This window comes from Bos javanicus, chromosome 18 (assembly GCF_032452875.1).
Source record: "Bos javanicus breed banteng chromosome 18, ARS-OSU_banteng_1.0, whole genome shotgun sequence".
NCBI classification, from domain to species: Eukaryota; Metazoa; Chordata; class Mammalia; order Artiodactyla; family Bovidae; genus Bos; species Bos javanicus.
Genome location: NC_083885.1, coordinates 60,474,058 through 60,488,399, shown reverse-complemented (window position 1 = coordinate 60,488,399; position 14,342 = coordinate 60,474,058). Strand labels below are relative to the sequence as shown.

General features: G+C 42.3%; 1 protein-coding gene across 12 annotated transcripts in view; it reads left to right on the top strand.

Annotated features, from left to right (window-relative positions):
• The window catches only part of LOC133229647 (KRAB domain-containing protein 5-like), a 33,216-nt gene that overhangs the window by 7,807 nt on the left and 11,067 nt on the right, over positions 1-14,342 (top strand). For 3 of the 12 annotated variants that reach the window (XR_009730602.1, XR_009730600.1, XR_009730595.1), the window contains one exon: positions 2,362-10,311. The exons of 2 other annotated variants lie outside the window; for them this stretch is intronic. Coding sequence is in view for 1 of the 10 variants with exons in the window: in XM_061386227.1 (XP_061242211.1) it covers positions 2,362-2,649 (288 nt within the window). In the remaining 9 variants the exon portion in view is untranslated. Of the gene's footprint in view, positions 1-2,361; positions 10,312-14,342 lie in introns of those variants that run through there. 7 more of the 12 variants (XR_009730598.1, XR_009730599.1, XR_009730596.1 and 4 more) reach the window with 7 other exon arrangements.

The following is a 14,342-nucleotide window of genomic DNA, read 5'->3' as shown; positions in this document are numbered from 1 at the left end:
TAGATGCCGGGATGTCTGTTACTAGGTGAGTGATCACACCATCGTGGTTATCTCGGTCATTAAGATCTTTTTTGTATCCTTATTCCATGTATTCTTGCCAGCTTCTCTTAATATCTTCTACTTCTTTTAGGCCCATCCCGTTTCTGTCCTTTATTGTTCCCCTCTTTGCATGAAATATTCATGGTACCTCTAATTTTCTTAAAGAGATCTCTAGTCTTTACCATCCTATTGATTTCCTTCCCATTTAGGTCTCCACAGAGCAATGAGTAGAGTTCCCTCTTTCAATCATAGTTTTAAAGTCTCTCTTCTTATTTAATTTCTTTAAACTAGTACTTTATTGAGTCTGTCTTATTTGTATTCAGCTTCCTCGGACACTGTCTTATGTGTCCTCAGTTTCCGACTAGTTCTCTGTCACTATCATTTATGATTCTTAGACTGAAAGATCTAATAGAACATTCTCAGAAACATGTGTGGCAAGAAGTGGATTTAAGAATTACTAGGCACCTAGGATTTGTGCTTGGTGTCTCCACTTAAGATGACTAAAAGCAAGAAGTAACCATTAGATTGCCTGTCACCTCTTAACTCAGTGGTCCTTGGAGGTTTTTATCTTGTTTCTTCCCCTATAATGTATTTATTTACCATCTCATATTGTCCTGCGTTCTGTTTGTGGTCTTTGTTTTGAAGGGTGCAGCCACCTAGTTAATCTTCCTTCTGGTATCTGCACCTTGGTGGGTGAGGTTGGTCCAGAGGTTTGTGCCCTTATCCTCTCTTGATTTGTGTTCTGATTGCTGGTAACTGTGACCAGAGCCTGCCCTGGATATTCAGGGCTGTTTCCCCCTTGTTCTGTGGTGGTTACTGACCTGTCTTTCATGGTGCCTGCTCCCTGCATGGTGGAATAGAGCCCCCAGATCTGAGTCTTTGCTGTGATTCTGATCTGTGGTGCGAGGCAGGTGGGATTGGAGCACACTCACTGGGAGAGAGGTCACTGAGTATTACTGCTCTCGGAATGTTCACCTCAGGGTGTGCTCTGGTGTCCTCTCTCATGCGTCCTGCAAGCTCTCATGTTATGTAGTGTTGGCACTGCTCTTGTCCCCCCCCTTAACCATGGGCATGATGGCACATGGCCCTGGTGTCTCTCAGCTGTTGTTTTCATAAGGTTACCAGCATAGACTCAGTGAAGTCAGGTCCTGGGATTGCATTCAGCATGGAGCTGGACCCGCTGTGGTGCTACAGAGCAGCTCAGGCTCTGTCCTGGCCTAGCCCCCTTGGGTAGGAGCCCACAAAGTCTACAGCTACTAAAGCTACACCTGCCATGAATGAGAGAGCCCTTGGTTGTGGGTTCAGATGCTCTGTACGGACTGAGGTTACAAAGCTGGGTGTAAGACTGTGGCTTTTGTTGCTGCAAGGAGAGTTTTCAGCTTTTCTTCTTTATTGCTGGCGTTCACCTGTGCTTTCTGCTCCATCTGTGCGTGTGGCCAACTCACAGGTGTCTTCTCCTGAGACTGCCCCAGAACTCAGAATTCTGCTGATTATGGAGGAGGTTGATGGGGGAGGCCATGGCGGGGGGCTCAAAGACCCCAGGCTGGGTAGAGTTCTTCCTAGTCCTTGGCTAGCAGGGGCGGGCACAAGGGACAAGGGATGCAGCGGGCTCATTCCCTGGGCATCACTTAACAAGGACACTCTCTCTATAGTGGTTCACGCTTCCTCCACAAGCATGCCGTTTATAGACCTCCTCCCTCACTCCCGTCCCCTCAGGATGTCTCCTCACAGCAAACCGCAGTCCTCAGCCTGGGTCTGCTCTCCAAACCCCACATTTCAGCACCCAGCACTTGTGTGCATTGCTGGACATGCCTCTAAGGCTGGGTGGGCAGGGCTGGGGTCAGCACCCTGTGTGCAGGTCTCACTCTGTCCTGCTGCCACACACTGTTTGCCATGTTCTCTTCCCACAGAGAATGAGGCTGTCCTTCTATCCAAACTGAGCTGCCCGAGTGAGGGGCTTCCTTGGATATGGAGATCTCCTCACTTTCATCTCCCCGCAGGGTTGCAGGCCCCAACCCACTTCCTCTCTTCTTTTTCCTTCTTCTTTCTTTTGTCCTACCCTGCAGAGCAGGAATCTTTCTTGTCCTTTCAGATTTCCAAGGGCCTCTGCTAGTGTTTAGCTGGGCTCTCTGAGAATTGTTCCATTTCTCATTCATTTGTGGAGAGAGAGATGAGCTCCACATCTGCCTAAGCCTCAGGCATCTTGATCCTTCGGTCTCTATTTTACTTTTAAACTAGCGATGGTCATCAATTTTCTCTAAATCTTTAAAGAGATTCACTGAGAATAGCAGGGACAATTACTTGTTATTTGGTATCTTTCAGCTATGTCTCCACAAGACACCCAGGATTTGAGGACAAAGAATCCAGCTTTAGAAGATGTATTCCCAAAAGCAAACCTAGGAATATATCAAACATTTCACCTCAGAAACTTAAATTTAATGAAAGATTGGGAATATACCAGGGTATATGAAAGACAGAGAGGATGTTTATATGGACATAAAGAAATGGAGACAGTTACACATAATGCTAACATTACTGCAAAAAGAAATGAGCAACGTGAGTCAAATTGGGAAAAACAGCAACTTCAATCTTCAATATCTGCCGAGAAGTGTAAGTGTTTAAGAAAAGATTTCCATCCTTTTATGAAACATACGTGTTCTCTAAAAGAAAACGTGGAAAATCTGGAAGGTAATCTAGTCTCTACTGCAAATACTCATTCAGACAATTCTGAACATAGGCTTCGAGTAAATATACATTCAAGCATGTCTGAACACCTACAATTTAACAATGAGTGTGAAAACTCACAATCTAAGCAATTTGAGGGATCCATGAGCAGGGGATCATTATTCTTCCCCCAACAGATATCTTCTATCCATTCCAAGATGTATAATGTTGATGATAATGGAAGAGATGCAATCCAACCATCATTGTTCAATACATATTGTGATATGGTTAATACACAACAACTTTCCATGTATAATAAAATGAGTCAGACCTTAAGTAAGAGCCCCAGCTCCAATAATTACAAAAGTATTTATGGCGGACTGAGAAGATATTCAGGCAGTGAAGCTAGGTACACAGTTGAAGGAGACTCAAACCTTGAGAAACCTCGGGGACCTGAATCTTCAAACAAGGATTCTAAAAGTAATAAATGTAGAAATACCTTTGATCAAATGTCAGGTTTTTCTCTAGATAAGAGTACTTGTACTGGAGAGAGGACTTGTGGTCAATATGGTAAGGTTTCTAATCACTGTTCAGAACTTACTCAACAGGACGCTGTTCAGAATGCACAGGAAGAAAACAAGTGTAAGATATGTGAGAAAGTGTTTAGTAAGTCATCCAATCTAAGTAGACATAGGAGAATTCATACAGGAAGGAAACCTTTCAAATGTACAGAATGTTGCAGAGCATTTAACTGTCACTCACTTCTTACTCAACATCAGCGAATTCATGCTGGAGAGAAACCTTATATATGTAAAGATTGTAACAAAGCCTTTCGTCGTTCCTCATTCCTTACTCAACATCAGCGAATTCACACTGGAGAGAAACCTTATAAATGTACAGTATGTGGCAAAGCCTTTACATACAACTCAAGCCTTATTAAACATCGGCGAATTCATGCTGGAGAGAAACCTTATAAATGTACAGAATGTAGCAAAGCCTTTACTTACAATTCACTTCTTATTCAACATCAGCGAATTCATACAGGAGAGAAACCTTATAAATGTACAGAATGTGGCAAAGCCTTTACTTACAACTCAAGGCTTATTGAACATCAGCAAATTCATGCTGGAGAGAAACCTTATAAATGTACAGAATGTAGCAAAGCCTTTATTTACAACTCACTTCTTATTAAGCATCGGCGAATTCATAGTGGAGAGAAACCCTATAAATGTACAGAATGTAGCAAAGCCTTTACTTATAACTCAAGCCTTATTCAACATCGGCGAATTCATACTGGAGAGAAACCTTATAAATGTACAGAATGTAGCAAAGCCTTTATTTACAACTCACTTCTTATTCAACATCGGCGAATTCATACTGGAGAGAAGCCTTATAAATGTACAGAATGTAGCAAAGCCTTTACTTACAACTCAAGCCTTATTCAACATCGGCGAATTCATAGTGGAGAGAAACCTCATAAATGTACAGAATGTAGCAAAGCCTTTACTTACAACTCACTTCTTATTCAACATCGGCGAATTCATACTGGAGAGAAACCTTATAAATGTACAGAATGTAGCAAAGCCTTTACTTGCAACTCAACCCTTATTGAACATCAGCAAATTCATACTGGAGAGAAACCTTATAAATGTACAGAATGTAGCAAAGCCTTTACTTACAACTCACGCCTTACTGAACATCAGCGAATTCATACTGGAGATAAACCTTATAAATGTACAGAATGTAGCAAAGCCTTTATTTACAACTCACTTCTTATTCAACATCGGCGAATTCATACTGGAGAGAAACCTTATAAATGTTCAGAATGTAGCAAAGCCTTTACTTGCAACTCAGACCGTATTGAACATCAGCGAATTCATACTGGAGAGAAACTTTATATATGTAAAGAATGTAACAAAGCCTTTCGTCGTTCCTCATTTCTTACTCGACATCAGCGAATTCATACTGGAGAGAAACCTTATAAATGTACAGAATGTAGCAAAGCCTTTATCTGTTACTCAGATCTAACCCATCATCAGCGAATCCATACTGGAGAGAAGCCTTATATGTGTAAAGAATGTAACAAAGCCTTTCATCATTTATCAGTTCTTTCTCAGCATCATCGAATCCATACTGGGGAGAAACCATACAAATGTAAAGAATGTGGCAAAGCCTTTATTAGGAGTTCGGCCCTTACTCAACATCACCAAATTCATACCGGGGATAGACGTTATAAATGTACAGAATGTGGCAAGGCCTTTATTACACGTTATAATCTTACTGAACATCGGCACATGCATACTGGAGAGAGACCATATAAATGTACTGAATGTGGCAAAGCCTTTGGTTACAGGTCAGCTCTTACTGTACATTGGCGAATACATACTGGAGAGAGACCTTATGAATGTACTGAATGTGGCAAAGCCTTTAGTCGGAGTGGTCATCTCACTATACATCTGAGAACACACACTGGAAAGAAACTCTAGTAATGGAACAAGTGATGGAAGAGATTTGCCCTAAACATGCATCAGAAAACACAAGAGTTTATATAAGAAACCAATGGAAATGATGTAACCAATATGTAGAAAAGTATTTAATCAAAAGTTAAATGGAGATAAATATCAGAGGTTGCATAATAGAAGGCATTTCATCAATCTTGTTCTCAGAAGTTTCTCTGAAGTACAATGACTGTAGGGAGTACTCCATAGTTAAAACACATAGAAAATGGACATATTAGCATGAATCTTGAGATGAAGGTTGATGGTTAGAAAGTTACAATTCGTAGCAATGTATGTATGAAAGCAAAAGTAAAGTCGCTCAGTCGTGTCCAACTTTGCAACCCCATAGACTGTAGCCTACCAGGCTCCTGTGTCTATGGGATTTTCCAGGCAATAGTACTGGAGTGGATTGCTATCTGTATGCTTGTTTAGAATGACGTGATTTTAGATTCTTTTATGTGAATGTAATTCAACACTCAATACATACTAAGCTTTCTACTATGATTGGAAACGTAGTTTTTTTTATGGTTTATTTAAGATTAGCCTTTTTATATTGTGTTGCAACCATTTCTATCTATCCTCCATTAGAAGATGAAGGATACCATAATGTAAAATGAACAATGACCATCTATATGGAGGTGTTTGGCATTGATGTGAAATATCTGGAAGTTGCCATGATGTAAGTGATCATTTAATCTTCCATGTATTAAAGTAAGATAGAAGTTGGTTTAAAAGTTTCAATAGTAATATCCTTGATTTGTAAGAAAAACACAATGAGAGTTCACTGCAATATTGATGTATCTTTATCATAGCAACACAAGTCATGAGTATTACTTGACAGTGTTGAAATGAAGCCAGCTTCTGTGATAACCCACAAACGTATTAGAAAGTCTTCCTGGAAGAGGTGTGAAATTATTGTATACCATGCTTCCTAAGTGCTTCCTAGGCTTTGTCTGGTAAGCTGTAAAAGTCACAAATCTCATATCCTTATATCAAAAAATGAGTATTGTTGACAATTTCCCTAAACTGGTCCATGCTGTTGCTGCCTCAGCATATGTCTGGGCAGCAGGCAGCATGTGGTTTCTTGAACTCAAAAGCCAGTCCTGTGAGCACCTGCTTTAGATGACCACCTTCCTTGAGATCAACAGTCTTGCTGAACCCCAGGGTCTACTTTACATGCCCCCGTTCAATGACACCCTCACAGTGCTCACCGGATTTGTTGTTTTGGCTTGAATGGATTAATTCACACTCACCCTAGCGAGCCCAGAGCACCTCACCCAGCATAACTTCTACAGGCTAAACTGTAAGAACTGGTGTTTTCTCTGGCTGATTCTAGCTTTGACCTCTCTCAGAAATTCCTGCCCGAAATCCTCCCCTACAGAGAGGTCTTAGGTGTGGTGAGTGTGAGGCTTTGAGCTCAGGACTCCTGAACGTTGGTTTGGGAGAAGAAACATCAGAAAAAAAATGGGATTTGCTGAGGACTCCATTAACGGCCACACTGTAGACCTGCAGATTGATAACTTCTTGGAGTGTTGACCTGACCACCAGGGATTGTATTCATTGAAATGGTTCAGACAGAATCTTTAGCCAAATGGTTTCCATCTGGTTTCCCATCAGGATCACATGACCAGTGTCAGGAACTGACCTCACTGATGCCCTCCCAACAGAGTTCTATGTTGGTCCTGTGGGAGCATCACTGTGGTGTCTAGGAAGTGCTCCAGGGGATTCTAAGCAGAGGCCCGGATTAAGGAAGTGCCTCCTGATCCATCTGTGAGAGCTGAGCCCTGGCTTCGTCCATGGAGAGGCAACAGGGTTGGTCTAGCTGGATTTGGACAGGGAAAGTCAGTCAGCTCATGCCGAGGTCCAGCCCCGGCTGATCCAGGGAGTTCGAAGGGGAGATGGCTTTGGTATTCAGGATACAACAGCTTTAATTAAATATTAATGAGAGATATAAAGAGTAATAGAATGAGAATAGCTCAGCAGGAATATTCAGTGGAGAAAAGAGGCTGAGTAGCTTGGTTTACGCGGGAAACCAATAAAACTTCAAGACAAGAAGTTTGCACCACTTATGTAGGCCACAGGCATCCTTCCATCCTCCCGAAGGAGAGGAGACACTGAGGCCTCCCTGGTCAGATCTTAGAAGCCCAGGCAAAATTAGTAAACATGGCGGGCTCCGCGCTCCAGATGGAAACTCAGCCAGAGTTTGAGAGAGAGACATGGGGAGACCAGTCTTTCAAGTAACTGATCCCATTTTTTATTTTCCAGGGTCTGTTTTTATACACTGAGATGTTACACAAAAGTCACGTGGGGACAGCAGTCCTGACTTTTATTAAAGCCAGGAGCTTCATACAGATGTATACAGAGGTCTTAGGGGTGTTACATCATCTTCTGGCCAGGGGGCCTGCTGACAATTTATGACCCTCTCCTTGTGACAGCAGTCAGTCAACACTTATTTCTCCAGGGGTGATTTTTCTTACAGATGCCACCCAAATAAAGTTACATTCCTATAGGGTGAGAGTGTAGTGGGTTTTAATTAAGGAAAGAATTTACTTAGCCTAAGGTCTAATGTGATTAATATAAAAGGTTAATACTTATTTCTTCTATATATTCATTAATGTGTGTAAGGGCAGGGGATGTGGAGACTTAGCAGTAAACATTGGCTCAACAAATGAAAAACCCTTCACCAATACAATTTCTAATCAGCCCACTATACTTATACTAATAGTTTTCTAACTTCTCTAAAGAACCAGTTTTTAGAAGGTTTAAAGCATCTCATGCCTCTCACGGTTGGGAGGCTGTGAGCAATCGCATGTGGCCGGACAAGCCTGTCAGGCAGGCTAAAGAACCTTCAGAGAAGTTTGTAGGTTGAAACACTCCTATCACGCCCAGGAATTATTGTTAACTGGAGCTCTAAGTTAACTCCTCCGAAAGAGGTGGTGGGGGACAGCCCCCCTTAAAGTCAGAGGTGTAGGTGAGAGCACAAAGTAGTAAAGTAGGCAGACTCTGGTTTTGGGGGGTAGATGCTCGAGAATTTCCAGAGGGACTCCTGAGGCTCGATCCCGCCTTTGCGTTTGTCGAGCCTCCTTCCTCATGACCTTTGCCATGGGTGGATGTCCTCACACCGGCTTCCGGCATCAGCTCAGGTTATCTGTGTGAGGGGAGTGTTAGGAGCTCTCTATGGGGAGAGAACAATCCAGAAATAAGTTCACAGGCTGGTCTCCAGGTAGGAATTGATTGTTCCCAAATCTCTCCTGAGACAGAGGACAGGAGAGGTCGGTCTTCTCAGCTTTCCAAGGCCCTTCTGTCTGTAGGAGCATTGGTTGCAGGTTAAAGAGCTGTGGTGATGCCCTCAACGGTATTTTCTCAAGCCGCAGATGTGCATTTGCAGCGTAACATCCCCAGAGAAGACAGAGCAGGAGGAAGAAGAGGAGGAAATGGCACCTTCTCAGGTAAATATCCTGTCCTGGGTCTGGGGCTGCATCTGCTTTTCCTCCTGAAATGCCCAAATGAGAATCTGCAAGCCTTTAGCTTTCTGCTCCTAGTTTTTCTTCCCAGGCATCTCATCATCTTATTCTTTCCCATTTCTTCTTATCATAGTGAAGACCAGCCCGTTAGACTTCCTTGTGTCCCAGAGCCTTTGCTCCATTGTCTGCATCCTCGCTTTCTATGGAACATGATGAATTCTCAACGTGAATCAGCGACTTTCAACTGTTGAAACTATTCTTTTTGTGAGAGATCAGCATAGGGAGTCACTCCTATTCTCACTCCCACTGGGATGTGGTTTGGTGTTGGGATTTTAGGGATGTTGGGAAATGCAGTGATGACTTAGCACCTGGGTGCAATATAGATATTTAAAACAGAGTTTGAAAATGCCATTATACATAGAACCAACTCTCTTCTGTCCATGGGATTTTCCAGGCAAGAATTTTGCAGTGGGTTCCCATTTCCTCATCCCAGGGATTCTTTCCACCCCGAGACTAAAGCCACATCTCCAGCATTGGTAGGCAGATTCTTTACCACTGAGCCAGCTGGGAAGCCCAGTGACTCAACTCAGAGGTTCACAGTTTTTCCGAAAATTTTCAGAAATAAAAAGCAAGCTAGGAGATGCTGTCCTTTGCATTGCTGAGTCTTACTACTTAAATGCATTATTAGGATACTAAACAGGGGAAGTATATGTGAAATGAAATTTGCATAAAATTGACAGTTTTAAATGTTAGATTCAAGTTATAATTTATTTCATTGTTAATTCCAGAATGCCCAGGCAGTGATTGTGCATCTTTCATGTGATTCATTTACACCGTGACATCTGATGCCCACTGGTTCTGGAGACGTCACTGACATCATGAGACTATGAAGTTCATACTTCCCTCTCTCTTTAAACAAGGTTGTGGAAAAAAGGAAGAAGGAATGTGTGGAAATGCTCATAGTTAATGGAGAAAATTCCCATCTTCTTGGTTTCTCCTTGCTTCTGAGAATGAACACTCATTGTGTTAATTATAGATAGTGGGTTTTCGGGGTAGGGGAATTGATCACTCAAGCCCAAGTGTGATGTTTCCAGAGCACTCCAGGCTCAAATCACTGACAGTCTTCTTACCACCTGTTTGTATATTTTTAAATAGTTACAGCAATCATAATGGAGCTAATCTGTTTTCCACTGTGTTGAAAGATAAAGCTCAACGCAAATGATACAGTTTTTCAAGAAAGAAAAGCTTCAGAACCAATAGTCCTAATTTATCTTATACTGCTGTGTATGTTTCCACCCTAAATGTATCTAAAATGTACAAAGAATATCATCCACAAGTACATGTATATATATTAACCCTTTAAAAATGATCTTGATTTTATTGACATGAAGAGCTTTAATATTCTTAGTAAGTATAATCTCATTTTAATGTATCCCTGTGTGCAGAAAAATGTTGAAATTATTTGATGATTTTTTTCTTGTTTTGGTATTCTCCCAAGTTATATAAAGTTCTTTTGAAAAATACACTAATTTATTTGTTTGCCTTGGTTGTGTCTTAGTTGTAGCACGCAGGATCTTGGAGCCATGTGGGAGATTTTGTTGACACTGGAAAACTTTAGCTGTGCGGTGTGGGATCTATTTCTCTAAGTAGGTATTGAACCCATCCCCCTGCCTTGGGAGCTGAGAGTCTTAGTCATGGACTGTCAGGGAATGTTTCACAGTAGGAGTCCTGTGTGCCCTTTCCTATCTCTCTTGAGCCCTCTGTTCCTTTTCAGTTCCTCTCAGGAGGAGAGGAGTGACAAGCCACTCCCAGGACTGATATAATAGAGATGGGATGCTTACAGAGGATTTCCTTCATTAGCTTTTCCATTTGGTGAAAGGGATTATTTAAGACCCTCTTTTGATATGGATCCTGGAGATGGCAATGGCAACCCACTCCAGTATTCTTGCCTGGAGAATCCCATGGACTGAGGAGCCTACTGGGTTACAGTCAACAGAGTCATAAAGAGTGGGACAGGACGGAGTGACTTCACTTTCACTTTCACTTTGATATGGATAGAAAGTGATCACATCAGATCAGATCAGATCAGTCGCTCAGTCGAGTCCGACTCTTTGCGACCCCATGAATTGCAGCACACCAGGCCTCCTTGTTCATCACCAACTCCCAGGCTTCAATGAGACTCACGTCCATCGAGTCAGCGATGCCATCCAGCCATCTCGTCCTCTGTCATCCCCTTCTCCTCCTGCCCCCAATCCCTCCCAGCATCAGAATCTTTTCCAATGAGTCAACTCTTCGCATGAGGTGGCCAAAGTACTGGAGTTTCAGCTTTAGCATCATTCCTTCCAAAGAAATCCCAGGGCTGATCTCCTTCAGAATGGACTGGTTGGATCTCCTTGCAGTCCAAGAGACTCTCAAGAGTCTTCTCCAACACCACAGTTCAAAAGCATCAATTCTTCGGGTCTCAGCCTTCTTCATAGTCCAACTCTCACATCCATACATGACCACAGGAAAAACCATAGCCTTGACTAGATGGACCTTTGTTGGCAAAGTAATGTCTCTGCTTTTTAATATGCTATCTAGGTTGGTCATAACTTTTCTTCCAGGGAATAAGTGTCTTTTAATTTCATGGCTGCAGTCACCATCTGTAGTGATTTTGGAGCCCCCCAAAATAAAGTCTGACACTGTTTCCACTGTTTTCCCATCTATTTCCCATTAAGTGGTGGGACCAGATGCCATGATCTTCGTTTTCTGAATGTTGAGCTTTAAGCCAACTTTTTCACTCTCCTCTTTCACTTTCATCAAGAGGCTTTTGAGTTCTTCTTCACTTTCTCCCATAAGGGTGGTGTCATCTGCATATCTGAGGTTATTGATATTTCTCCCGGCAATCTTGATTCCAGCTTCTGTTTCTTCCTGCCCAGCGTTTCTCATGATGTACTCTGCATATAAGATAAATAAACAGGGTGACAATATACAGCCTTGACGGACTCCTTTTCCTATTTGGAACCAGTCTGTTGTTCCATGTCCAGTTCTAACTGTTGCTTCCTGACCTGCATACAAATTTCTCAAAAGGCAGATCAGGTGGTCTGGTATTCCCATCTCTTCAAGAATTTTCCACAGTTTATTGTGATCCACACAGTCAAAGGCTTTGGCACAGTCAATAAAACAGAAATAGATGTTTTTCTGGAACTCTCTTGCTTTTTCCATGATCCAGCGGATGTTGGCAATTTGATCTCTGGTTCCTCTGCCTTTTCTAAAACCAGCTTGAACATCTGGAAGTTCACGGTTCACATATTGCTGAAGCCTGGCTTGGAGAATTTTGAGCATTACTTTACTAGCGTGTGAGATGAGTGCAATTGTGCGGTAGTTTGAGCATTCTTTGGCATTGCCTTTCTTTGGGATTGGAATGAAAACTGACCTTTTCCAGTCCTGTGGCCACTGCTGAGTTTTCCAAATGTGCTGGCATATTGAGTGCAGCACTTTCACAGCATCATCTTTCAGGATTTGGAATAGCTCAACTGGAATTCTGTCACCTCCACTAGCTTTGTTTGTAGTGACGCTTTCTGAGGCCCACTTGACTTCACATTCCAGGATGTCTGGCTCTAGGTCAGTGATCATACCATCGTGATTATCTGGGTTGTGAAGATCTTTTTGTACAGTTCTTCTGTGTATTCTTGCCACCTCTTCTTAATATCTTCTGCTTCTGTTAGGTCCATACCATTTCTGTCCTTTATCGAGCTCATCTTCGCATGAAATATTCCTTTGGTATCTCTGATTTTCTTGAAGAAATCTCTAGTCTTTCCCATTCTGTTGTTTTCCTCTCTTTCTTTGCATTGATCACTGAAGAAGGCTTTCTCATCTCTTCTTGCTCTTCTTTGGAACTCTGCGTTCAGGTGACTATATCTTTCCTTTTCTCCTTTGCTTTTCACTTCTCCTCTTTTCACAGCTATTTGTAAGGCCTCCCCAGACAGCCATTTTGCTTTTTGCATTTCTTTTCCATGGGGATGGTCTTGATCCCTGACTCCTGTACAATGTCCCGAACCTCATTCCATAGTTCATCAGGCACTCTATCTATCAGATCTAGGCCCTTAAATCTATTTCTCACTTCCACTGTATAATCATAAGGGATTTGATTTAGGTCATACCTGAATGGTCTAGTGGTTTTCCCTACTTTCTTCAATTTAAGTCTGAATTTGGCAATACGGAGTTCATGGTCTGAGCCACAGTCAGCCCCTGGGCTTGTTTTTGCTGACTGTATAGAGCTTCTCCATCTTTGGCTGCAAAGAATATAATCAATGTGATTTCGGTGTTGACCATCTGGTGATGTCCATGTATACAGTCTTCTCTTGTGTTGTTGGAAGAGGCTGTTTGTTATGACCAGTGCATTTTCTTGGCAAAACTCTATTAGTCTTTGCCCTACTTCATTCCGTATTCCAAGGCCAAATTTGCCTGTTACTCCAGTTGTTTCTTGACTTCCTACTTTTGCATTCCAGTCCCCTATAATTAAAAAGACATCTTTTTTGTGTGTTAGTTCTAAAAGGTCTTGTAGGTCTTCATAGAACCGTTCAACTTCAGCTTCTTCCGCATTACTGCTTGGGGCATAGACTTGGATTACTGTGATATTGAATGTTTTGCTTTGGAAACGAATAGAGATCATTCTGTCGTTTTTGAGTTTGCATCCAAGTACTGCATTTCGGACTCTTGTTGACCATGATGGCCACTCCATTTCTTCTGAGGGATTCCTGCCCGCAGTAGTAGATATAATGGTCATCTGAGTTAAATTCACCCATTCCAGTCCATTTCAGTTCACTGATTCCTAGAATGTCGACATTCACTCTTGCCATCTCTTGTTTGACCACTTCGAATTTGCCTTGATTCATGGACCTGACATTCCAGGTTCCTAGGCAATATTGCTCTTTACAGCATTGGACCTTGCTTCTATCACCAGTCACATCCACAGCTGGGTATTCTTTTTGCTTTGGCTCCATCCCTTCATTCTTTCTGGAGTTATTTCTCACTGATCTCCAGTAGCATATTGGGCACCTACTGACCTGGGGAATTTCTCTTTCAGTATCCTATCATTTTTCCTTTTCATACTGTTCATGGGCTTCTCAAGGCAGGAATACTGAAGTGGTTTGCCATTCCCTTCTCCAGTAGACCACAATCTGTCAAATCTCTCCACCGTGACCCGCCCGTCTTGGGTTGCCCAACGGGCATGGCTTAGTTTCATTGAGTTGGACAAGGCTGTGGTCCTAGTGTGATTATATTGACTAGTTTTCTGTGAGTATGGTTTCAGTGTGTTTGCCCTCTGATGACCTCTTGCAACACCTACCGTCTTAGTTGGGTTTCTCTTACCTTGGGCGTAGGTATCTCTTCACGGCTGTTCCAGCAAAGCGCAGCCATTGCTCCTTACCTTGGACGAGGGGTATCTCCTCACCGCCACCCTTCCTGACCTTCAATGTGGGATAGCTCCTAAAAGCCTCTTGATGAAATTCAAAGAGGAGAGTGAAAAAGTTGGCTTAAAGCTCAACATTCAGAAAACGAAGATCATGGCATCTGGTCTCATCACTTCGTGGGAAATAGATGGAGAAACAGTGGAAACAGTGTCAGACTTTATTTTGGGGGGCTCCAAAATCACTGCAGATGGTGACTGCAGCCATGAAATTAAAAGACGCTTACT